Genomic DNA, 26030 nt, shown 5'->3' with positions numbered 1-26030 from the left:
CAAAAGGATAAATAGGTTTTCCTCTGCTTCAGGTAAAATGTTATACTTATATAAATTTAGATTTTTTTTTTATTTAAAAAAAGCGCCATAATGTTATATAAATTCCCTTTTTTTTTGTATAAACATTAAACTCTCTATATGAATATTTGAATTCAGACCATTCACCGTTAAATGTTACTTTTTATTGATAAATTTTTATATTTTGTGTTTCTCCGAAAAATATCCTTTTCTCTATATATCAGCAGGCTGTTATTATTTTCTTGAGAAAAAAAATCCGTCAAATTCGGGTATATAAATTAGAAAGAAATCATTTACCTACATCCTTACCCTATTATTTTGTTTTGTTTATTCTATATATACAATGTATGTGTAACATTACAAAATGTTTGAAAATTTGTGAAATTCAAAAGGTTTTTGTTTTAATCTTTGCTCTTTCGTCTTTAATCAGTATAGGTTTTTTTTCTTCAGGAAAATGCCTAAGGGGATTGTACACTTCATTAATGTAGTTATTTTAAGAGTTCACATAATTAACTGACAATGAAAAGTCATTCATATATAGCATTTCATAGTGCATGGAAAACCATGTACTATGAAAAATAGAGGGGAAAAATGACTTTTCATTGGACGAGAAGGGGTGAGTTTGTTCTAAGTAAGTATATTTACACTACAAATACATATAAAATTTGATCACATTCAAATTCAGAGCTGTATCAAGCTTGAATGTTGTGCCCATACTTGCCCAATTAATTGTCCAGTGTTCGACATGCGGTGTTATAAAGCTGCGCCCTGCAGAGCATCTTGTTTTATATTGATTTTGTTTAATTGTTAACACCTTTTATGTGCATAAGGTACCATACTACGTAACTTGTCAAGAAGCTAAATAGTATTGAAAAAGTCAAAAGGGATCCTGTTTTTCTCATTTTGAATACTTGTATGTGTATAATTATCTGTTTTTGTTCTGGTCTAAGACTTAAAGGTTTTATTGTCTAAAAGATAAGATAAAATAAGCTATATTTAAACCGGACAACATCTTTCATTTTTGTACATCAGTTGGCCATAGAACAACTTGTGTTACAAACACATGTAATATGGCCTTTTCTTGTATTTTAACAATTTTGCCCTTCATAGTGAGACAGATGCAACAGCTTTTTGGTGTTTTCCTATAATAACTATTTGTAGTGTAATTGATTTGTTCTGTTGTGGGTTTTTTTATGACTTAGGTACCGGTACAGGGTCGGTGGTAATGGCTTTTTTTTTAGTTATGTGTATATAATACACACGCAATATTTGGACTTCATTGCTATAAAATCAATTCTCGTGTTATGGGTTATGTACAAGCAATAACATAAAATTGAGAATGGAAATAAAGCACCTACTTCAGTTTGACGGCAATTGTTCCTTGCATATACGTAATGAATGTAAACAAAAGAATGGAAAGTAAAACAAGTGAATGGATAGTCATAGGAATCCACACAACAAGCGATACCTTATCTTTATTTCTTTTATAATATGATATATAGTTAAATGGATCTATAATGAATCTATGAATTAGGCAAACATCCGAAAAAATATGATAGAAACATTAAAATTTAATTTTTCAATACCAAAAATACAAAACATCTGTGCGAGATTTGAACCATTTCTTCAAAAAAATCTAACATTTGCAGTTCTATGCTATTCTGATGGAGCCATGGCGATGCTAATGTGTACATACATGTCTTATTTATGAGCTTTATATGTATAATTTAGTGATGTTCCACTTTTTTTCTCTAAAAAGTTGTTTTATATATGTGTAAAGGTCACACTAAACAAATTTTATTTTTGAGGGGAAAAGTTGTATAAATTACAACAATAACAAAAAACATCACTTTTTTGTTTTGTTTGAAATGTCCTCCTTTGGAGATTCCCTGTTTTTTTTCACCAAAAAAACACCCTCAAATCAGCATATTGGACTTTCATTTTGAAATCGGGTCTTCTGTGAAAAATTTCAGGGGAAATATGCGCTACCTCTTTGTGCAAGTTAATATAGCACTCTAATGATTTGCTTTTTCTCAACAATTGCTGAAATTGTTGACCTTGTTCATGCTGTTGTATCTAAATGTAGCTGCCTATATAAGTTATTTGTAACAAATTTAACATTTTATTCATACTTTTTATTCTGGAAATCATATATTTGTATTATTTCAGCTCAGCCAGTGCTTTCCTCAGACACCATTGACAGAGTCAAACAGTTTGGTGAAATTAATAAAGCAGTTGATATATATGTCAATGTGTATTGTGATCCTAAATTTACCAGTGTTGTATGGACTCATGAAGGAGTACCAATAACAACACAAAATATAGCAAAATATGTATCGTCAAGTTCACCTACTATTGTTATGCATACGATTCATGGAAAGGAAATACAATTAGATGGTTTCAATGTATCACTAACAATAAATGAATTGAAAGCAGAGGACTTTGCTAATTACACTGTAACACTGAGAAGTGGATTTCCAGATGTAAGGTTTACTATTGTATTGGAATCTGCTAGTAAGTATAAAAGTAAGAAAATAAACAGTGTTTTCCAGTGGTTGCCGACCGTGCAAGGGCTGTATAGCCAGTCAAGGTCGTTAAAAACTTCCATTTGTTGTTGTTGTTTTCCAATAATACAAATATCCATCAGAGACAAAAAGATGTGGAATAAAAGGGAAACTTCCCAAAAATATGAAAAATTGATATTGTATCCATTCTATATAAAAAAAAAAAAAGCATAAATTCATAATATTAAAGTTTTAATCTGCTAATTATTTGATTACCAACGATTGTTAATTTAGAGTATAAATTCTCTGCCTGTGGCCATATTGACATCTTCTCGGCTTAGAAACAACCATATTAACCAAAAAGAACAAAAACCAGCAGTAACCTAACGTTGTCATAATTGCGTGTTGATAGCGTACGGTTGTTTAGCTGACTTATTAACTTTTGAAAATTGTAAGTAGTTTTTTTAAATAAATATGGTCTGCGTATTTAACTCTTTTTTTACTTAGTTTTTGAATCAAGAAATTTATATGAGAATTAGTTAGAAAGTGAAGTTCAAAGTCATGAATAATTGTGTTTCCCACATTTCATCTAAGTATAGCGGAAAAATATTATATCGACGGGTACAGGTCGTATGAATATATATTATGGTCACACATAGGGACTAATGGGTATACTTTCTGGTAATGAAGCATAGGGTCACGCTTCTAGCTGTCGTGCAACGAGTGAACACTCACCTTACATTTTTGATGTACATGTATATACATTGATATTTTAATTGCATGATCTTAATTTGTCAATACACACATGTTTAAGGTGTAGGTCAGAGTACCTGGCCCTGGAGAAGGGATTGCGCACTTGGCATCCACTGACACAGGTTTCTAGAGCTTTTTGATAGATGCTATCATTTTAGATTTCTAGATGTTTTTCGGCCCTTGACCGTCTATATCAGAAGGGTTGCATTTAGTCAGAAGTTGGTTTTGGTGTTTTTAGAATAATGCATACTTGTGTAGGAATTGTATGATGTTGAATTATATATGCATTGTAATCAGGATGTTAATAATATTTGTGAATATTTATAATACAATCTGGCGTTCCTTGAGCATGACGGACCGTCGACAAACTGAGATTATGTTTGTGTTGTTTATATTTTGCACGAGTATGTAGTTAATACTGTTTTTGTAAAATTATTTTTGGAAAATCTAATATAATATTAATTATTCTTTTATGTAATAAACTAATAAAGAATTCGGACATTCCCTCATCTTATCACCAGCATTGCTAAAGGAATAATTCCCCGAGGTATTGTGAGGTGACATATAAAAAAGAAGATGTCCAGGTATTCAAATAATTTCCTGTCTGGCTTTTAAACTCATATTACACAATTACACAAAGCAAGTCCATGCATCCCTTCACTTCTGAGGATATTGATCAGTGTGCATGTCTGATAGCTGTTAAATATCCATTTTGAAACTATCAGATGTGTAATATATACTCTGTTTTGCATGTCCGATAATTATATACTAGTCATAACGTAACTCGTGCGCTTGTTCATAAAGTAAATTTTTGATGAAATTAATACAGATTGAATGGAACTGTCCATTTTATCGGTTTAAATGGAACTATTTATCATTCTTCTTAAGTAAGATAAGATATGATTTGATACAGGTTGTTTATTAAGGCTTTTCTGAAAGAAGTAGAGAATGAGGGAAACCAGCATGTAGGGGTGGGGACATAAAATTATCTATGTTTCTTTAAGCAATGGGGACATACAAGTATTTATTACAGCCAATGTTTTCACAATAACCCAGTATTGCATCAATAATGTCATAAGAATTCTTTATTTCACAGTATACTGGAGATAGCAAGAGAAATCTAAGTCCCTCAAACTTCAATACTATTTTGAAGCTTTTATTAGTACATTTGATTTTTATCACAAAGAATAGAACATTTTCACTGAGAACAATACTGTGTCGAGAAAAGTGCTGAGTCATCATGATAGGTCAAATTGATTGGTAATGATATAAAACTTTATTCTAGAATGTCAATATTAACTATATTGTTTTAATAAAGGCAACAGTAGTATACCGCTGTTCAAAACTCATAAATTCATGGACAAAAAACAAAATCGGGGTAACAAACTAAAACGCACCATATTATAGTTCTTTTGTATTTGATCTCACCTTTCTCGATGATTTTTTCAATTGGAAACACCGGAATTCAAGTCGCAACAAATATTTTTTACTGACATGTTTGCCTTTTTTGCTGCGAAATTCCCTAAATTTATCACTTGGGTATTTCTGTAAACATAGTCTATCAAAATGGTAAATTGTCGGGTTTAGTTTCTACTGTTTATGGAATTAGGCAATATTTGGTCTTATTGGAAGCATTTTTAGTGTTAGAATTGTTCATCTAAGAAAAAAAGAGGACAACTTGAGGCTAAATTTAAATACCATTTATACTCTCCTGTGTAAAGAATTGTTCACATTTTTGATAATTTATGCAGCCAATATTTCAAAAAAGCTTCATATTGTAGTTTCTTTCTTTTATTATATCAGACATAAATAATTTTTCATTACCTTCTGTTTGAAAGGACTTTTGTTGGAAAATAATACTCCGAAGGGACATAGTTCAGCTTTTTCATTGATTAAAAAATGCAACAAAGGCAACTTAACAGCTGAGTAGTTTGCAAATTTAATGTTTAAAATGTCTAATATCTTTGTTTTCATCATCGCAAGATAGAATAATAGATTTTATAACAAGCTCTGAAATTTTAATGGCGATTAGTATGAATAGTCTTGAATTTGTGCATTTGTTGAAATTTTTTATAAAATGAACACAAATTGAATGGAACTGTTAACTTTATCTGTTTAATGGAACTATTTATCATTCTTTTTTTAATAAGAAAAGATATGATTGGATACAGGTTGTTTATTAAGGCTTTTCTGAAAGAAGAAGAAAATGCGGGAAACCAGCATGTAGGGATGGGGACATAAAAGTATCTATGTTTTTTTAAAGTAATGGGAACATACAAGTATTTATTATAGCCAAGGTTTTCATAATAACCCAGTATTGCATTTATAATGTCATAAGAATTCTTTATATCTTTTTATGTCATAGTATACTGACGATAACAAGGGAAATATAAGTCACTCAAACTTCAATTCGTTTATACCATTTTGAAGCTTTTGATTAGTACATTAGGTTTTTATTACAAAGAATAGAAAAATTTTCACTGAGAACAAACAATACTGTGTTGAGAAAAGTGCTGAGTCATCATGATAGGTCAAATTGATTGGTAATGATATAAATCTTTATTCTAGAATGTCAATATTAACTGTATTGTGTAAAATGCACCATATAATAGTTCTTTTGTATTTGATTTCACCTTTGGCAATGCTTTTTCAATTGGAAACACCAGAATTCAAGTCGCAACAAATATATTTTACTGTCATGTTTGCCTTTTTTGCTGCGTTATTACTTAAATGAATCACTTGGGTTTTTCTGTAAACATAGTCTATTAAAATGGGAAATTGTCGGGTTCAGTTTATACTGGTTATGGAATTAGGCAATATTTGGTCACACTGGAAGCATTTTCAGTGTTAGAATTGTTCATCTAAGAAAAAAGAGGCCCACTTGAGGCTAAATTTACATAGAATTTCTACTCTCCTGTGTAAAGAATTGTTCACATTTTTGATAGTTCATGCAGCAAATATTTCAAAAGTGCGTCATATTGTAGTTTCTTTCTTTTATTATATCAGACAAAAATAATTTTTCATTTCCTTCTGTTTGAAAGGACTTTTGTTGGAAATTAAGACTTCTAGTAATGGTTGATTTTCAAAGACTCCGAGAGAAAACGTTACGTAACATGCGTTACTTTAACATCAGCCAAAATTTATTAATACTATGATAGAAATATATTTTCCCAACAATAGTACAGCATTCCTATAAAATTGTTTTGTTTTTGCATTTGTTTTGACTCGATTTTTCTACTGTAAGTATCCGTGCATTGAAAATGCACCCATGACCTTTGACCTCGATTTAAAAATAATGCACCACAATTTCTATTGACGACCATGATATTTAGATAGAACACATTCTTAGCTTTCCAGTGATATATAATTTAGCCGTGTGTTAGGTAGGTGAATTAAAACTGTAAATTTGGCTCTCACATCACTTGCCTATAAAGCTCGAAAAAAGGTACAGAGACGCTATCTTTTCTTTTGATATTCTTAACGTATTACCTATCTTTTCGTATTTTATTTTACAATTCTATCATTTAGTTAAGCTTCTAATAACATAGTGATGTTTCTTCCTGTATAATCCATTCAAAATGTGTCATTTTGTCACAACCTGTAGCTTGAGAAAAAGCTATCATTCTATTATTTTTATTTTAGACTCCCATACCACCTTAAGCTTAAATGCCGTGTCTTCACTTGCTCAACTCTATAGGGTTTAACCTCTGCAGGAAAATCTGGTTTGCTGTCTTTCTGACTACCTCTTGTCTTTGCATCATCTTGTTACCATACTGTTCATTTTGCATCAGAATGTTGCTTATGCAAATATCTTACTAATAAAAACTGAAAACCCATGTCTATTTCAAAGATCCATTTTACAGGCGTACCAGAAACTCCAGGTAATTTTAGCACAGTAGCATCATCAGCTACAAGTATAACTGTTCAATGGGATCCTCATTCTGGAGGTGGATATAAACAAATATTTCACATACAGTACAGAGTACAAGGATCATCAGAATGGACCACAGTATCAGCTGGTGAGGAAGATATAAATGAACAAAGGAGACGTAGAACATATGAAGTAAAAACATTACAGGAAGGAAAAGCCTACGAAATGAGAATGTATGCTGAGAATACAGCAATGAAAAGAAGTAATTTCACAGAGGTGTTGATTTCCTATACTCAAAGTTCAGGTATACTTTAGACTTGATTTTAATTGTAGCTCAGTGAAATATGTAAAGTGGGTCCAATTGGGGTCTAAGGGTGACGCGGGATTGCCGATATTTTGTAAGCGTGACACGTGAAAGTCAAATTACTGTGCCGTGAAAACGGGGTATGAGGTCTACTAAGCGGGACACGAGAAAATAACAAAAAAATGAGAATTGCTTACATACATAGTGCAAGCGGGATACGGGAAACTGACAAAACAGTAAGCGGGATCCAAGATCAGAACCCCCAAATGAGGCCCCTGTAAAGCTTTCACTTTTATGATGTTCTATACCAAAATTTGGTTGTGAATTTTTGTATACTATTGCTTGATCTGACTATTCTGGTATATTTTAATTGTGGTAATATGTGATCCGCTATGACATTTTCAGGCTTATGGGGGTCATTTTAAAAAAAAATGTCGAATTTTGAAATTGTAAAAAAAAAGTTACTTATTCAAACAACCCTCTGCATAAACATTTCAAAACAAACAGTACTTTAAGAAAAACATATTAAAAGATGCTATCTTAATGATGTCATACGAGAAAATGTTGAAACATTATTTGATCGGTGGTACATTATTTTGTCTATGCTGTTTCCAATTTCAAAAGAAATTTTGGGTTATTAAGAAAAGATTTAGATACAATTTTAAGCTTATTTTACGTTGTCAATTAGATGGTTTTCAAGAGAATAAACTTCTATATGTATTCATTCTGTAATATAATAGATTATTTGCCCTTTTTCCAGGTTGTACTGAAAAAAGCCTCTAAAAATTGTTTTTCGGAGGTTGTAAAAATTACCACCAGTAATGCAAGTCTAAGATAGCAATTTATATTGTTCGGCATTTTTTCACCCTTTCAAATAAACCCAACATCAAGTCAATCCTTCATACGTTAGTTTATTTTTCTATGTATTTCATTGGTAACAGGAACGTACGTTTCTGATATATCACTATATAAAAGTCTATCCTGTTACCTTTTTGTTTATCCTGTTACCGATATCAGTATTGCACCTGCGAATGCTTAATTAGGAAGATTAAGACGTTATAACCTTAAGATGAGTCCAAACAACGAAATATTTCATTCGTTTTGCACCTCTAGGTTAAGATAATAAAAATAACGACGTTTTTGTCTACACTGTAACCAAAGCAACCATAGTAACAGGATAGAAATAACATGATAGACAAATTTCTTCGTTTTTGATTGCTGTTGTGAAATAACTACTCCCTTTGGTGAAATGATTATGTTTTTCTATTGTTAATTTGGTTTCCAACACGTTCTTGCACTTTTTACAAGTATTCTGTTGGTGTAATTAATTAATATTGGTGGTAACAGCATAGACATGAAAAAAAGTACACTCTTTTTTTTCACTAAATGTCTTGAATTTTTTTCCGACGTAGTCGGTAAAGTTTCGGTTTGTGCCCTTTGAACTTAAGGACGTTTAACTATGGCAACAGATTTCCGCGGGGTTTTGGTGAATGTAAACAGAAGGATACCAGGACCTTAAGTCATTGTGCTTCTGAAGGTTATCGAAATGATAGTTTTAAACATACACTTAAATTTAAATACGTCGGGTATCTTTTTTAAAAATAGTTCTTGTTTTCTCTACACTGTCGTTCAAGAAACGAGGCGTTTTAAATGTAAAGATTACTTTTCACTTTTGAGATCAACATTCATAGGGAGAATAATGTAACGGCTGATTTAAGTAGCGGTAATAGGAAAGACATGAACCTCCCGTACGCTGATTCAATTTAGTTTGTAGATAATATGTTACATACAATGATAAAGAAGCTACGCTTTTTCGTTAGAGTTATATTTAAAGTTCTTAGAAAGTCCCTTTTGCAGATATCAAGGCGATCAGAAAATCGCAAAAAAAATCATTTGAAATGTGTTTTTCTGATACTGTACGCAGACAAATATCCCCAAAATCGGTCTTAAATGCAGTATAATCTTATCAAAATAGATGTAAGGTGTGTTTATTATTTATGTTCTGAATCACAAATCCGACAAGCTTTCATTTAAACCATTACAACTGAAATTTTCATTAGAAATAAAAAAAAAATTAGCATAGGTGTACTGAAAATGACCACTGGAGGTATAAATTCATTATGAGAAAATGTTAACTTATTACTACCTACGATTCGTCAAACTATGTATAGGACATGCAAATCCATTTCTATACTGAATTATAAAACAAAATTAAAAATGGAAACGGGGAATGTGAGAAACACCTTCTTAAAATAAAAAAATAATAGCATTTTTAGTTTGTAAAATGTGTACTTTATCCACTCCTGCCAACCAAGATGGCCAACACGGCTAACAATAGAATTTAGGAACAGTAATTTTGTTTTTCCTTGACATAGTCAAAAAGCAAGGTATGCTAAAATGAAAGATATGCTACGTTATGAACATGTGTATTTCCGCCATCTTTGTTGGGGGCTGCGGCAGTGTTAACTGTTTATAAGTTTTTATCCTGCAATTGGGTGTTCTACTATACAGATACAGCCCTACATATAATATCGCTATGCTGTATCTGTATACTATTATACAGATATCGCTTTAAAGCTCCGCCCACTGCCAGATTGAGTATTGTTTGAACCGGTGTGACCTCAGAATGTGTATTCCAGTTGCATTCCAATGACGATAACAATTGTCGATTTCAAAACTTGAATGTGTATGATTGTGTTACAAAATCAACCATGTCAATTTCAGCATGCATGTTTAGTGAATGCTAAGTCTGAAGCGTAGGACAACTCATACACTTCTGTTTCAAATTTGACAATGTTTTGTTACTAGTATTTGTTTATACGGTTGAAATTAGTTGTTATATTAAAATAGATAATTATTCACCTTGAGCGATGTATTATTGTTGACCATAAGAGATTCTTTTTTTGCGAACCCGTCTTTTTTTATATTACTTCGCGGGCCTCAAGGGATTACAAATCGAAAATAAATGCTACAATGTAAGTATGTGAGTTAATTGTTGTGTCTTCCAAAACACAAACAATAAACAGAGTTAATTGCAGGATAAAGACAATAATTACAAGCTCGCATACACCTTGTTTCCTAGCCTCGTTCAAATCCAACTTATATTTAAAGACACTAAAGAGTTTTTGTCTACATGATTATACATCTAGTTTATCATGAACCACTATTTGTAGGTCAATAATATTTAAATTAGAATCGGTTATATTAATATTGGCACATCTTATTACCAGTGAGATTATTTGGCCCCACCCCTCATTCATGGTCTATTGAATTTAAAACTTTGCTTAGTTTACTTGTATAAGTTTGTGATTAGGTCAGTTTATTAGGAACCACTAGTTCTAGGTTACTGATTTTTGGAATGCAATTCTTTGTCATAATTATCTTTTTTTCCATTGAGATTATTGTCCTATCCCTAATTCATTGTTTATTGACTGAAATGTTTGCTCAGTTTACATGTATCAGTTTGTGATTAGGTCAGTTTACACTGTGTCTAAACCACACCGGCAAAATTTGTTCGGACTCGATGGTATTTAACATCCGGCACAATGACGGAACTTTAATAGACAGATTGAAGAAAGCTAGGTTTCTCCTTTATTTTCTTATTTTTTACGATATCGAAGAATATATATACTTAACACATGGCAAGAATAAAATATCTTTGTTCTAACTGTGTTATAACATGGATAATGCACAGCAAAGGTGTGCATTAACTACCTCAGATATACTGCTCAGTTCAAGTCTATTTTTATCTTAAGGGGCGGTTCCTGATTTTTAGAAGGGGTGTTATTATATCAAATTAAAAAAAATATCACCGAGTGTAGCGAGACTAAAGACAAAATTGACGAGTTTAAGCTAAAACACGATACTTTGTCCAATTCAAGGGTAAAAGACCTGTTCGCCCCCACCCCCGATTCCGCTATCTGCCTTGAACTTCGTACAAACATCGTATTTTCAAAATAGGAAACGAAAGGTTTCTCATTCCTTTTTAGCTCACCTGGACATGAGGTAAAATTGTTTATCAGGTCAAAATCTATCCACCCTAAAATTTCCAGATGAATCGGACAACCCGTTGTTAGGTTGCTGCCCCTGAATTGGTAATTTTGCTGTTTTTGCTGTTTTTGGTTATTTTCTTGAATATTATTATAGATAGAGATAAACTGTAAACAGCAATCATGTTCAGCAAAGTAAGATTTACAAATAAGTCAACATGACTAAAATAGTCAGTTGACGCCTTTAGAAGTTATTGCCCTTTAAAGTCAATTTTTAACCATTTTTCGTAAAGTAAATTTTATAGATCTTTTACAAAAATCTTCTCCTCTGAAACTGCTTTGCCAAATTAATCCAAACTTGGCCACAATCATCATTGGGGTATCTAGTTTAAAAATGTGTGGCGTGACCTGCCAAACCAACCAAGATGGCTACCATGGCTAAAAATAGAACATAGGGATAAAATGCAGTTTTTGGCTTATAACTCAAAAACCAAAACATTTAGAGTAAATCTGACAGGTTTAAATTGTTTGTCAGGTGAAGATCTATCTGTCCTGAAATTTTTAGATGAATCAGACAAATCGTTGTTGGGTTGCTGCCCCTGAATTTGTAATTTAAAGGAAATTTTGTTGTTTTTGGTTATTATCTTAAGTATTATTGTAGATAGAGATAATCTGTAAACAGCAATAATGTTCAACAAAGTAAGATTTACAAATAAGTCAACATGACCAAAATAGTCAATTGACCCCCTAAGGAGTTATTGTCCACTATAGTCAATATAAACAATTTTCATAAAATTTGTAAATTTTTACTAATATTTTCCACAGAAACCACTGGGCCAAGTTCATTATAGATAGTGATAATTGTAAGCAGCAAGAATGTTCAGTAAAGTAAGATGTACAAACACAAACACATCACCATCACCAAAACACAATTTTGTCATGAAACCATCTGCTTCCGTTGTTTAATATTCACATAGACCAAGGTTAACGACACAGGCTCTTTAGAGCCTCTAGTTTTTTTGTTATCTTAGCTGGTTCATAAACTATTTTATTATATTTTGTGTACAACGTAAATCTTAATCAGTGTTTTAAAGTTAGAAAGACAGTGAAACATTTTTTGTTAATTTCTGCCAAAAAAGAAATGTATCTAAGAATATCCGAATAAAAGAAATCTGATTTGGATTAGTTTCAGACCCATTGAAATTATAACGACTTTTTGGATAGCTATTACTATAAAAGGACTATTTTTGGATTGAATTTAATGAGGATCATACTTAAGTTCGTTTCAAAATGGGGATTAGCTGGTTAGCTGGAGATCTATCAGACTTCATTTAGATGGACATGTCTTAAATAGTAATACAGTAGATAAAAAGGAAATGCGGGGGAGCGGGGGGGGGGGGGGGGTAAAAGGTTTTAAAAGAGAAATGTATTTCTGTTTATTTAACATTTAAAATTTAGGTAATAAAACATCTTCCTCGGTTCTTTTTTTCATTAAGCATATCAACGAGGGAACGAAATTCAAAAGCAATTAATCTAATTTAAACTCAATAACCCCCTTGCAGTTATTTATCTTTTCATACACCAATTTGAAAGTTCACAATTTGTCAAAGTCTTAATCGTCACCGATTAAATAAAAATTGGTAATAAATTTAACGGAAACGGTCGTATTTCCCCTAAAAGATACTTTCCTAGAATCAGTGGATTGCGGAATAACGTCCACATTTCTAAAACGTTCACGTAAATTGATTGCGTCATGTGTTGAAACAGTTATTGGCCAATCAAATCGGTATTTGTAATTTAATCTGCACAGCACGAGATGACCCAATAACCCGAACTCCTACGTCGTTCGGGTTATTGTGTCATCCCGTGCTGTGCAGATTAAATGGCATATACCGATTTGCTTGGTCAATAACTATAACATATACAACTATTTTCTATTGTGATATGCAATATTTTCTATAACCGTTCTACAATAACGGAGAAATAATAAAAATGCACGTCAAAATGACGAATTGTGTGAACCTTGCCTCTACATTGTTTAATTTCTTGTTAAATTGTTCCTATTGTACGGAAAGAAAGGTACGGGAAGATAGATACTGACACGGAGATTGCAAAACTTGTTTTTATGAACATCGCAATGTTTGTATTTCTGAGTATGGAACGAAAGAAATGGGTCATGTCAAAATGGAACTGGCCAGTTTCTTCAATGTTTAACACCCGATTTGGTCATAGATTTCACAATGCATAACCCGGTTTGGTCAAATAAAAAAAAAATCTAATCGCATTGCATTGCATTATAATTGATAATTTAACTTCGGTGTCAAAAAGTGGTTTTGTGACCGGGTCGTTGGAAAACAAGTTTTCACAGGACAACGGCTTATTATTTATATGATTAGTCTCAGATTCAAATAAATAATAATTAAGCAAGCACTAGAATTCCTACTCTTATAGAACACAACTAATTCAAATTTTACCTTACATTCAAATTTTTTTAACAGCAGAATATATAGGAATGAAGGTTTAATATCTCAAATATGCGTTTTCTATATGAATAATGGAAAATATGTTTTAACTAGTAAAGAGAGTTAAACTTTACGGTCTTAAAAAATTGAAACACAGCGTACACTTAAATATAAATAATATGTCTTATTATTTTTATCGAGAAAACAAAAAACCCGCCAGTTAGGAAGTTGTTTGCTATGTCCGATCCGGTTCGTGAAATTTGAAATTTTCAGTTGTTGCACATTTTTTTTTTAAATTCAAGAACGGTGTAATTTTGTTTGGAATTCTTGATTGTTTTTAGCTCACTTGACCCAACAGGAAAAGGTGTTTTTTTTCATCACTTGGCACCGGTCGACCGTCGTTCATTATCTTTCAATATTTTTTTTTACATAAATGTTCACATCTTAAATTACTAGGCTGTATTTAACCAACCTTATTTAAAATCATCTGTCTTTTTAGCTCACCTGGCCCAAAGGGCCAAGCGAGCTTTTCCCATCACTTAGCGTCCGGCGTCCGTAGTCGCACGTCATCGTCGTCCGTCGTCGTCGTAGTCCGTCGTCGTTAACTTTTACAAAAATCTTCTCCTCTGAAACTACTGGGCAAAAATAAACCAAACTTGGCCACAATCATCATTGGGGTATCTACTTTCAAAAATGTGTCCGGTGACCCGGTCAACCAACCAACATAGCCGCCATAGCTAAAAATAGAACATAGGGGTAAAATACAGTTTTTGGCTTTTAACTCAACAACCAAAGCATTTAAAGCAAATCTGACATGGGGTAAATTTGTTTCTCATGTCAACATCTATCTGCCCTGAAATTTTCAGACGAATCGGTCAACCTGTTATTGGGTTGCTGCCCCTGAATTGGTAATTTTAAGTTGCTGTTTTTGGTTATTATCTTGAATATTATTATAGATAGAGATAAACTGTAAGAGCAACAATGTTCAGCAAAGTAAGATTTACAAAAAAGTCAACATGACCGAAATGGTCAGTTGACCCCTTTAGGAGTTATTGCCCTTTATAGTCAATTTTTAACAATTTTTCGTAAATCTAAGTAATCTTTTACAAAAATCTTCTCCTCTGATACTACTGGGTCAAATTATTCCAAACTTGTCCACAATCATCTTTGGGGTATGTTGTTTGAAAAATGTGTCCGGTGACCTCGCCATCCAACCAAGATGGCCGCCACGGCTAAAACAGAACAGGGGTAAAATGTTGTTTTTGGCTTATAACTCTGAAAGAAAAGCATTTAGAGCAAATCTAACGAGAGGTTAAATTGTTGAACAAGTCAATATCTATCTGCTCTGAAATTTTTAGATGAATTGGACAACCCGTTGTTGGGTTGCTGCCCCCCAATTGGTAATTTTCAAAGAAATTTTGCATTTTTTTGTTATTACCTTGAATACTATTATAGACAGAGATACACTGTAAACAGCAATAATGTTCAGCAAAGTAAGATCTACAAATAAGTTATGTAAATTTTTACCAAATAATTTTCTCTGTTACTGATGGGCAAAGTTCATTATAGATATAATTGTAAGAAGCAAGAGCATTCAGTAAAGTAAGAACTTCAAACACATCACCATCACCAAAAAATTGTTTGAAGGGTTTTGGAACTGCTGAAGGCCCAAGAAGCTAAAGACCTGCTGAGTTATTTATTTTCAATACATTCCAAGTCAGGTAATTTATTTTCAAACTACCAAAGAACAAACCCTTTATTTTTGTTATTCTCAAGGCTGAGTTATTTATTTTCAAAATCCTCTTGCCCCCCCCCCCCCCCCCCCCCCCGCCCCCCAGAATATCAAATGGTCGTCCCCTTACAATAAAATTCTCACATTAGTTCTTAAAGGAGTTATTGCATTGCCCTTAAATGACGAATTTGAAGTTCCTTTGATTAATTTTTATCTATTAATTTCAAACATATATATATAAAAGTCATATATCAAAAATGACTTAGGAAGTCAAGAAGATATACAAATAAATCGACTTGGCCGATATCCTAATAAAACTTATTGACCTTTAATTATTTATTTTTTTTATTTCATTGCGTTTTTACACGCCCGTCACAATTTTTACAGGACTTATTATTGTATACATCCGTCCGTTCGTCTGTTCTTCATTCCATCTGTCCGTTCCTCCCTCTATCAGTCATTCTGTCCGTCTATCCCAAATGTCGCACCGTAACTTGAGAACAGCTTATCTAGTTTTCATGAAACTTAACATAGTTATTTCTTGAAATGGTCAACCGATCTGTAAACCTTTTAGTGAAAATCAAATTAAATCATTTTGAGTTACAGAACTTAGTAAAACAGGAGTGTGAGTTTTTTTTAACATGTCGCGACATATCTCAAAACGATTTATCATTATTGCATCAAACTTTACACACTTCTTAGTAATATAAATCTTAACTTCTGCATACTTTTTGGTGATGTTTAAAATTTTGTTTATGTGGGGTTTTTTTTGTAAAAAAAAAAGGGGGTCACATATTGCGATGCATCTCAAAACCTATATAAAACATATTATAATGTTAATGTTAGATATCAGTGTTTGCTATTGAGTATTTATATTCCATTTTAAATTAGTTTGAAGATCAGTGAAATAACGGATTATACGCCTTTTATACCACTGTCCCAGGTATGGGGGAGTGTTGGGATCCCGCTAACATGTTTAACCCCGCCACATTATTTATATATGTGCCTGTCCCAAGTCAGGAGCCTGTAATTCAGTGGTTGTGTTTTGTTTATTTGTTATTTGTTTTTCGTTCATTTTTTTACATAAATAAGGCCGTTAGTTTTCTCGTTTGAATTGTTTTACATTGTCTTATTTTATAGCTGACTATATGCGGTATGGGCTTTGCTCATTGTTGAAGGCCGTACGGTGACCTATTGTTGTTAATATCTGTGTCATTTTGGTCTCTTGTGGACAGTTGTCTCATTGGCAATCATATCACATCTTCTTTTTTATATTTAGAGGTGGGGATCTGTTTACAAGTTCTCAAATTAGAGGGGTGGGGGTGACCATAGGGACTTCCCTTTTATTTCATTTGATTTGTTTAATTGTCCCTTACAAGAATATATATGGTTTAGGGGTGGATATCTGGACGGTTTACAAGTTTTCACACAAGAGGGGGTTGGGTAAACCCCAGAGATATTCCTTTTTATTTCATTTCATTTGTTTAATTGTCCCTTGCTAGAATATATATGGTTTAGGGTTGGGGATCTCGACCGTTTACAAGTTCTCAAACAACAGGGGTTTGGGTTGACCCCTAGGGACTTCCCATTTCTTTCATTTGATTTGTTTTATTGTCCCGTGCAAGAATATATATAGGTTAGGGATGGGGATCTCGATCGTTAACAAGTTCTCAAACAAGAAGGGGTTGGGGTGACCCCACGGACTTCCCTTTTATTTCATTTGATTTGTTTTATTGTCCCATATAAGAATATATATGGTTTTGGGTTGGGGATCTGGACGGTTTACAAGATAATATCACATTCTCAAATTGAAGGGGCCGGGGTGCCCCCAGGGACTCACCCTTTATTTCATTTGATTTGTTTTCTTGTCCTGTGATCATTTCTGAAGAATGCATTTACAGTTATCAAGTTGTAGTAATTTGAAAAAAAAATTTAAAAAAATCCCATAGGGTTCTATAGTAAACCCCTCCCCTTTTTATGCCCCTCAAAATACCCCTTTACAGACCATAATGCACAGACGAAAGATTGATAGCTCCCCTAGACATGTTAGTCCAACATATTATAAAATCCTAAGTAAATCTGACAATCGGTTTAGGAGAAACGCTGCGGACAAATTCATTTTTAAAGTGGCGGAAGAGGAAGTGGCGGAAGAGGAAGAAGAGGAAGAGGAAGAAGAAGAATAATACAAATGATAAAAACTGACCAAAAGCAAAAAGTCTCCAAACTTTGTACAAGAGAACGCCATGTTTACTGCACTGTGACAAAATTTCAAATGACGTAATACAGCCTGTGACGTCAAGTGTAATTCGTCGTAATTCGACGCGATAAAATAGTTCGTTTGATATTTATATTTTTTCGTAATTACCGATAAACAGAATAAAGGACTTTTGGTTTTTGATGTCTCTCAAAAACAAAAAGTCCTTTATTGTATATAAATCTTTTTATTTCAATTTTTTTTTAAATGAAAGATAAATCATCGATCACTCCTTATTATCAGAAACTTAACATTCAAGATTTATCGTTTTTAAAAGTTGTTTGCAAGGCAATACTGATACATGTTTTGTTTTTTTTTAAATATTGGGAGGTTTATTCATTTTTGTTACAGAATCAACGACATCGAGTGCAGTTATTGGTGCTGTAGTAGGAGTTGTTGTTACTTTAGTTATTGTGTGCGCCTCCTTTATAGTGATACTGTTAATCAAAAGGAACAAAGGTAAACTGTTAATAAAAAAATAACATCGACTAACCATCATAATAAACGCTGATCTGTTTCTGTTAACATTATTTAACTGTAAAAGAGATTAAAGTTAACAACACGGTTGTCATGTTTTCTATTTCTTGTATTGACTATACTTTTATATAATAAATTGATAAAATATATAACTGGTACCTAAATCTAAATGCCATGAAAAGTTAATGATAGATTAATATCGGAGACAACTAATACTTTTATATACTGGGAATAACGAAGTTATACGTACAAAATGTAGCTTGTGAACTTGATACACTTTTTTTATTTTGTCAATATACGGAAATCAGAAATCAATCCTGTTAGAGGGTAAAAAGATGAACTTATTGCTGTAAGATTTAGTACACATTAATGGAATTTATTTAATCAAAAGATGAAATGATTGAGGTACTATTTCAAATCACTATCGTCCAACAAGTTTCAATAAACACTCATGTAAATAACATGACAAGCTAAGTCGTTACAAAAGCCTTAGCTGTGAAGAATAATGTTTGTAGTGGTACACATTCTATGAAAGTAAGCAGTTACTTCAATGTGTAGTTTCTTCAATATGGTGGTTATTTTTGGAATGTTTACATTTCGTTCAACCTCATTAGCTAAACAAATACGAAGAAAGAGGAGACAAAGCATCACTGGGGTAAAGCTGATGACCGTAACTGCATTCACGGTCAGCCCAAGATGTCGGATGAAAAATTAGGTCAGTATTTGTATTGTCTGTTTAAGTGTTTCTATATCATTTTCTTTACAAAGCATACATTGGTACGATGTAAATGTATAAAAGAATCACAAGGAAATCACAAATAACTACCAAGAAATGTGTATGAAACAGGAAAGTGGAATTGAAAAAATCGCTAAGATGACCGTAAATCGATAGTAAAATATTTTCAAGATGACCGTAACATAAAACAAGGATGACCGTGATTGGTAAAAAGATGACCGTAATCTGTAAAGAATGATCGCAATTTTTAAAGGATGACCATCGACTCCACCTCATATCCGTATTTGTATTACCTTTTTTGTATCAAATAATTAATCGTGTTGGTATAAAACGTATTTATAAGACTGCATTATCCTATAGGTAGAAGAAAATAAGACTTGTTTCAAATACATAGTTCACCAACTGTATTAAATCGTATCCAAATGAAAGAGGAATCTTGCTAGCTTTGAACATGAGCTATTTTGTAGACAATGTGCTTACTATGTAAACATTTTAACCTGCCTGTAGTATAACACAAGGAAACACCTGCTTTGCACGATAGTGTTGTATATATATTATTGGAGGGCCCTTTTTATATTGTACAAGGGGGTTGGCGTGTTCAACAAATTTTACATTTCTAAATCTATCCGATGTACAATGTATATAATACTGTAAAAAAAAATCTAAATTATACAAGTGAAAACCAAATTTATTATAAATTTAAAAGAACAAACTATAGCATTCAAAAGATGTTCCTCAAATTTTAAAGTCAGTGGAGATTATGTCCAAGAATGGTGTCAAACGGAATTAAAAATGAACTTTATTAGGTCGTTAGTTTTCTCGTTTGAATTGGTTTACATTGTTATTTAGTGGCCTTTTATAGCTGACTATGCGGTATGTACTTTGCTCATTGTTGAAGACCGTCCGGTGACCTATAGTTGTTGATTTCTGTGTCATTTTGGTGTCCAGTGGAGAGTTGTCTTTTGGAGAGTTGTCTAATCGGCAATTATACCACATCTCTTTTTCTTATATTTATGAACTATTGGCAAATATTGAAGCAAAACTAAAAGAGATAGGGCGATACGAAGACTGCATTTCCATATTGAAATCCTTATCTAATGGAATATTTACTGAACATGTTGATTTTCATTTGTTACTAAATGTCGGAATTTTAATCTCAGTCAAACCAACTGAATGCAGAATAAATATTGCAGTTCCATCGGATCCGGTGTTCGCAAGGGACTGTTTATATATTTCAAGGCAGATGTTAAGATTTTAATCTGATTCTGCTGGATAATCATATGTTTAATCAATGGGGTTTTTTTTTCTTCAACTTTTCGTCGTATCGCTGTCAATTTGTATTATATTCTTCCCAAAACAGTTTGGAGTTATACAAGGAGATAACCTAAGTCCTTACCTGTTTAAGATTTTCATTAATGACCTTCCCAACTATGTGGCAAAATCTCTAGACCATGTAAATATTAATAGGCATATTATCTCTAAATCCTTAAAAACTAGTACTTTATGCATGTTTTTTCATCATGCTATTAAGCTTATTCTTGGAAGTGAAATTCGCTATTTATCCCTTGATGGCAGAATTTAGATATGGAAACTAACTTATTTGCAAGGATAAAATTTATTCACATTAAACTTGTGAAAAGCTACACAGTACATTTTGTAAATTCATTCTGGGTGTGCACAAATAAAAACACAAATTGTGCAGCCTTATCTGAACTTGGTCGGTTTCCACTGTACTTTTAATTAGTGAGGTCTATTTTGAATTATTGGCTTAGACTAAAAAAATAGACTAATTTCCTTTATTACAAGATGCATACCAGCATTCAAATCTCTATGTTCTCAGTATAAATCGTCATGGTATGGCTTTCTCCAACACATTTTAAAAACTCTTCCTGGTTTCGCAAACCTAAATGATGGGAAAATATTTCAAATAATACCATCAGGAAAATATTGAAAGAGACGTGCATAAAAATTTTGGAAGGATCAACTGACCAAGAAATCAGAAGGAGAGCTCCGCACTTATGTGAAAGTTAAAGGATAATTATGGTTTCGAAAAGTATCTATATCAATATCATAACAAAATTTTAGCTTAGGGGATCATTAACAAAATTGAGGGTGCCATCTCAACATTTGCAGATTGAAATAGAACGATACCAGGGTACTCCTTCAAACCTTAGACCATGTCAGCAATGTAATTCTGGTAATATTGAAAATGAAGTTCATTTTCTCTTTTATTGCGCAAAATATAACAAAGACAGACACCATTTATATCAAATCCGAATCATGTTCCAATTAAATTAACTTAAATTCCCAAGAGAAATTGCTATGGCTGCTGTCTTGTGAAAACTCAACTGTATGAAAAGAGTAACATGTATATTCCTGGTTAAACACTGCAAATAGCAGATTTATATTCCATGTTTCGCAAAATTAGCTATTGTTGCTATTTAAAAAATATATTTGTTAAGTGACAAGATTCAGTTTCTCTATTATTTTGTTCATCTGCTTCTGACACTAGGAGGATTGCTGTTATTGCCTATCGCAATCAACAGTATATCCTACGGCACCGTCCCTTGGTGTCTCCTACAGATGAACAAATTTCGATCTTTATAAATAATAATTTCAGTCTGTTCAAACTTTACTTTTAATGTGTTTTTTTATTGGTGCATTGCTGGACATAGAAATAATAATGATAATAAGGAAGGAAGGGGGGAAAAGTTCTTTTAATGTATTTTTGTTATTAATGCTATTTTCATTTGTCTATTATAATATCTGTCACGTTATATAGTGTACAATGTTTGTTGCATATACTATCATTATTGGTAATTGTAAATGCCCACTTTGGGAACCTGATTGGAAAAATAAAATATTTGATATGTATTCAAATTTTAACGTTGTTATCAATAAATATTTATTTTTTTACGAGAAATATGCAATTTACTATCATTGTCATCAACTCTAAATACGGCAAATAGTTGAAAAGAAATTGATAAAACATATTTATAACCGCTAAACGAGCCCCTATTGAGACAAACTCAACAAACGGTTATGAATACAAATATGGATATTTCTTAGAATTGACGGTCACCCTTTAAAAGTTACGGTCATCCTTCACAAATTACGGTCATCTTTTAGCCAATTACGGTCACCCTTGTTATGAATCGCTGATCCTGTTACGGTCATCTCGAAATATGATTTACGGTCATCTTAGTGATTTTTTCGAATCCAATTTCCCGTTTCATACACATTTCTTGATAGAAATTTGTTGATTCCGTGTGAATCTTTTACAAATTTATATCGTACCAAGGTATGCTTTGTTAAGAAAATCCTTTAGAAACACTTAAACAGACAATACAAATACTGACCTAATTTTTCATCCGACATCTTGGGATGACCGTGAATGCAGTTACGGTCATCAGCTTTACCCCAGTGAAGCATTGCCTTCGTAACGTATAACCGTGGCATTCAAAAGCTAAACTTTATAATCATTTTTATCTCATGATATATTATAGAATATTATAGATATTTTTATATAGTGTTTATAATCTCACACTGTTTAGTGTTTATACTTTCAGGGAAAGATAAAAGAGAAAAGTAAGTTCACTATTTTCTATTCAATAAATTATAGAAGAGATAGCAACGCAACAGTATTGAAAAAAAATATTACATGTGCGAGTGCAAATTGTCCAGCGTTTGAGATTTACTCTTGCAGTCAGAACAAAATTCTAATTAAATAAACCTGTTTTTTTGCTCTCTGTATCGATCTGATAAGTGAGCCTGTGTTCGATTGCTTTTAAAATTTTGTTTTATGATGTGCCGTTACTACACCGTACCAGTTTGTTACCGTTTTTTTGTGTACATATATTTGGCCGTTATAGTTATATTTGAACTATTTAAAACTTGTTAGTTATGTGCCTTATACCTTATCTTACGCTATGTGATTTACTCTAGTCGAAGGTCATACATTTGTAGGATGACACATATCAGGTTAATATAAACGTTGTGTGGTCGGTGATGGAGAGTTTTCTCAATACATGTACATTGACAATCATACATTATTTTATTTTCATACCAAATATATAATAAAAATATTAATGATAATAACAAGATATAAATGATGTATTTCCGTAATTGAACAAATGTAAAAAAAAGTAAGCTCTACATGGACTTAAAGATAACGGTATTGTACTTGAAGGTTCACGTACGTGAAACGTATAATTTACTGTTAAAAAATTGTTAGATGATTTTGATGGGCGTACGCGGAATAGCCAATTTTGAATATCTAAGTGTCTACGATAAATGTAAATATACTGTGATTATATGTCATTATGTTAGAATGTATCATATCACACGGAAACGCTGCTTGAACATAACATACAAGTTTAAATAGACGTACATTAAAATTGACTGTCACAATGATAACGTTCTATATGTCAAAATGAATGAACATGTTTTACATAAATTGACGACATGTAAAACAGCATCGACAGTGTTTTGATACTATTCACAAAACTTATATTATGTTTATTGATTTGTTGTAACCTTCACAGTGCTGTTGGTTATGATCTATTATCATTGAACCCGGTAATTTTGTTACATTTGCTTAAAAGAGGATCAAAATTAAAACAAACAGATACTTCTACTGCCCGTAGGACATACATTTTAGGTGTTTGAAATTTTCCTTAACGGAGTACAGTATGTAAATAAAAGACGATGAAAGATACAGCACATGTAAAAATAATTAGCTTTTACATTTACTTTCAATTCATCACAAAACTATAAAATAGCACAAATCTTGTAAAATACTAGACACTTATTTTTACAATACTTCGTATGTTACTTAGGTGTTGACATACTGCTAAACTCATGCCAATATTTTTTTATACTAAAAGTAAATCGATATTTACCTATAGAATTAAAACTTATTTGTACATCATAATTACTTCTTTTTAAAGAAATGATAAATGTTATGTAAACACCGGCTTCCATAATATTCACATTGGAGATGCATACGAAGAAATGGAAAATAAATTTGGTAAGTTTGCTTTTTAATATAAAATAGTCGAAAGATACAAAGGTGGCGTGACATACAAAACCAATAACGGACAACATAACTAAACAAAACCGGAACACAACGACAAAGACGGACAAGTGCACACAACATCTATATAGAAAAGAATGACTAAGCAACGAGAACTCCACTAAAAGCAATAATCAGGTACTCTGCAAAGGTAAGCTGCTCCTGTTTCACATGCGGCACCGGTAATGCTTCTCGTGAAATTAAAATTTGGCTATACTTTACTTTCAGGGATATATTATCGTGGAAACTCTGGTAAATAATAAAAGAACATCAGTACTCATTTGTAGCACATATATTATATAGCAATCAATCAACTCAGGATGACGTAAAATAAAACTGTGGAAGGGATGAAAACAACTCATGATTTTTTTTGTAAAGAGCATTCTCTTATCATTGAAACCATATCAAAAATCAAATCCACTGGGATATTTAATCATAAGAGGGATATGTATGATGACATATGTCGATGCTTCTAGAATGTTGCAAACACAATGCGCTACGAGAAGTAACACTTCAAAGGGAAAACAAAATCTGAATTATGTTCTCCCTTATATCGCAATTCGTTTGAAACTGTTTCCTTATAAAATCAGTAGAACTTTATATATGGTTGAGTAATCATAAAACATAGCTTATACCGACAGTCCTGCTATTGTTGTTTTTATAACATGTCTCTTTATTGAACATTATTGTATTGATGTTGTATTGTTTCAGATGTTGAGCATCCACAGTGAGTATATAAGGATTCTTTGACATTTACATTCTCAAATACCAATAGCATAAGACAGATTTCACTATTATTTGAATGTTCAATTTGGAAATTAATGTCGGGAATGTTCACACTACAGTAGTTTTTTAAGCAGGGTTGTGTTTTCGACACAATCATTGCACATGCAGAACTATATGAAGTTTTCTTTACAAATCACTGTTGTCTTAGCTTTAACTCTACAGATTTAGTCATATCGATAATATAGGAACGTCTTAGTTACTCTACGTTCCTTCGTCGTATCGTTTCGTTTACAGGATTATCTACTCTGTAATTTGATAGAATCGGATAGACATGTTTCCGTTTTTAAAAGTGTGATTTTACAATACTGGCTTTCAAATGTTTATGTTAATCTTTTAAGATGAAAGTAAATCAATAAAAGCGCGTAGAACCTACGAACGTTATAGGGTGTCATGTTCTGTTCAAAACAAAATCTAAAAGTAATGCACTGATTTTTGCCTTATTTTTGCGTTTGTGAAAAAATTTGTCATGGGATCAAAACATTTGAAAAACAAAACTACAAATTGACTATGTTATATTAACGGTAATAAATCATTGTTCGGCTTAAAAGACATACAAAAAAAACACAATGGAAAATCTATCAAGCAAATACTATTTGGATTTCATATAGTTTCGTACACCTATGTAAAAGTGCCTCATTCATTAGTCAGTAGCATTATCATAAACATAAGTTATTAAATTATAAATATGGAAATTTCTTGTCATAACAAACTTCAGTTTTAGTCTGATTGATTAAAATCTCGTGTTTGCCTGTTTTATAGCAAAACTTCTGATATTAGATTTAATCTAATGATAATTCAGCATAATCAAATATTTTCATTGAATTCTTATAGTTATCATTACATGTTTCAGGTCTAGTAAAACATACGAAACACTTGGTACCAAAGAAAAAATAAGTGTTTATGATGATTTAGAAAATACCAAAGGTGTGTATGGTAAACTTTAATTGAAAAATACTTGTCTTTCTTGCTTATTCTTTAGTTTTCTATTTTGTGTCGACATGTGTACTTCCGTTTGTCTGTTTGTCTGAATCATTTTTAGCCATGGTGTTGTCAGTTTATTTTTCGATTTA

At 32.2% G+C, this 26030-nt stretch overlaps 1 protein-coding gene across 1 annotated transcript; it reads left to right on the top strand.

Annotated features, from left to right (window-relative positions):
* Positions 1 to 1412: 1412 nt before the first annotated feature.
* On the top strand, positions 1413 to 25904 carry LOC134722408 (cell adhesion molecule DSCAM-like). Its single transcript, XM_063586028.1, has 8 exons — positions 1413 to 1437; positions 2188 to 2532; positions 7139 to 7450; positions 18239 to 18346; positions 22670 to 22688; positions 24050 to 24129; positions 24886 to 24901; positions 25811 to 25904. Exons 1-8 carry the CDS (start codon positions 1413 to 1415, stop codon positions 25902 to 25904), a joined length of 999 nt encoding a protein of 332 aa, XP_063442098.1.
* The last annotated feature ends 126 nt before the right edge of the window (positions 25905 to 26030 follow it).

This window comes from Mytilus trossulus, chromosome 6, assembly GCF_036588685.1.
Source record: "Mytilus trossulus isolate FHL-02 chromosome 6, PNRI_Mtr1.1.1.hap1, whole genome shotgun sequence".
NCBI lineage: Eukaryota > Metazoa > Mollusca > Bivalvia > Mytilida > Mytilidae > Mytilus > Mytilus trossulus.
Note: the sequence above shows the minus strand (reverse complement) of the source record. Positions and strands in the feature narration are given on the sequence as shown.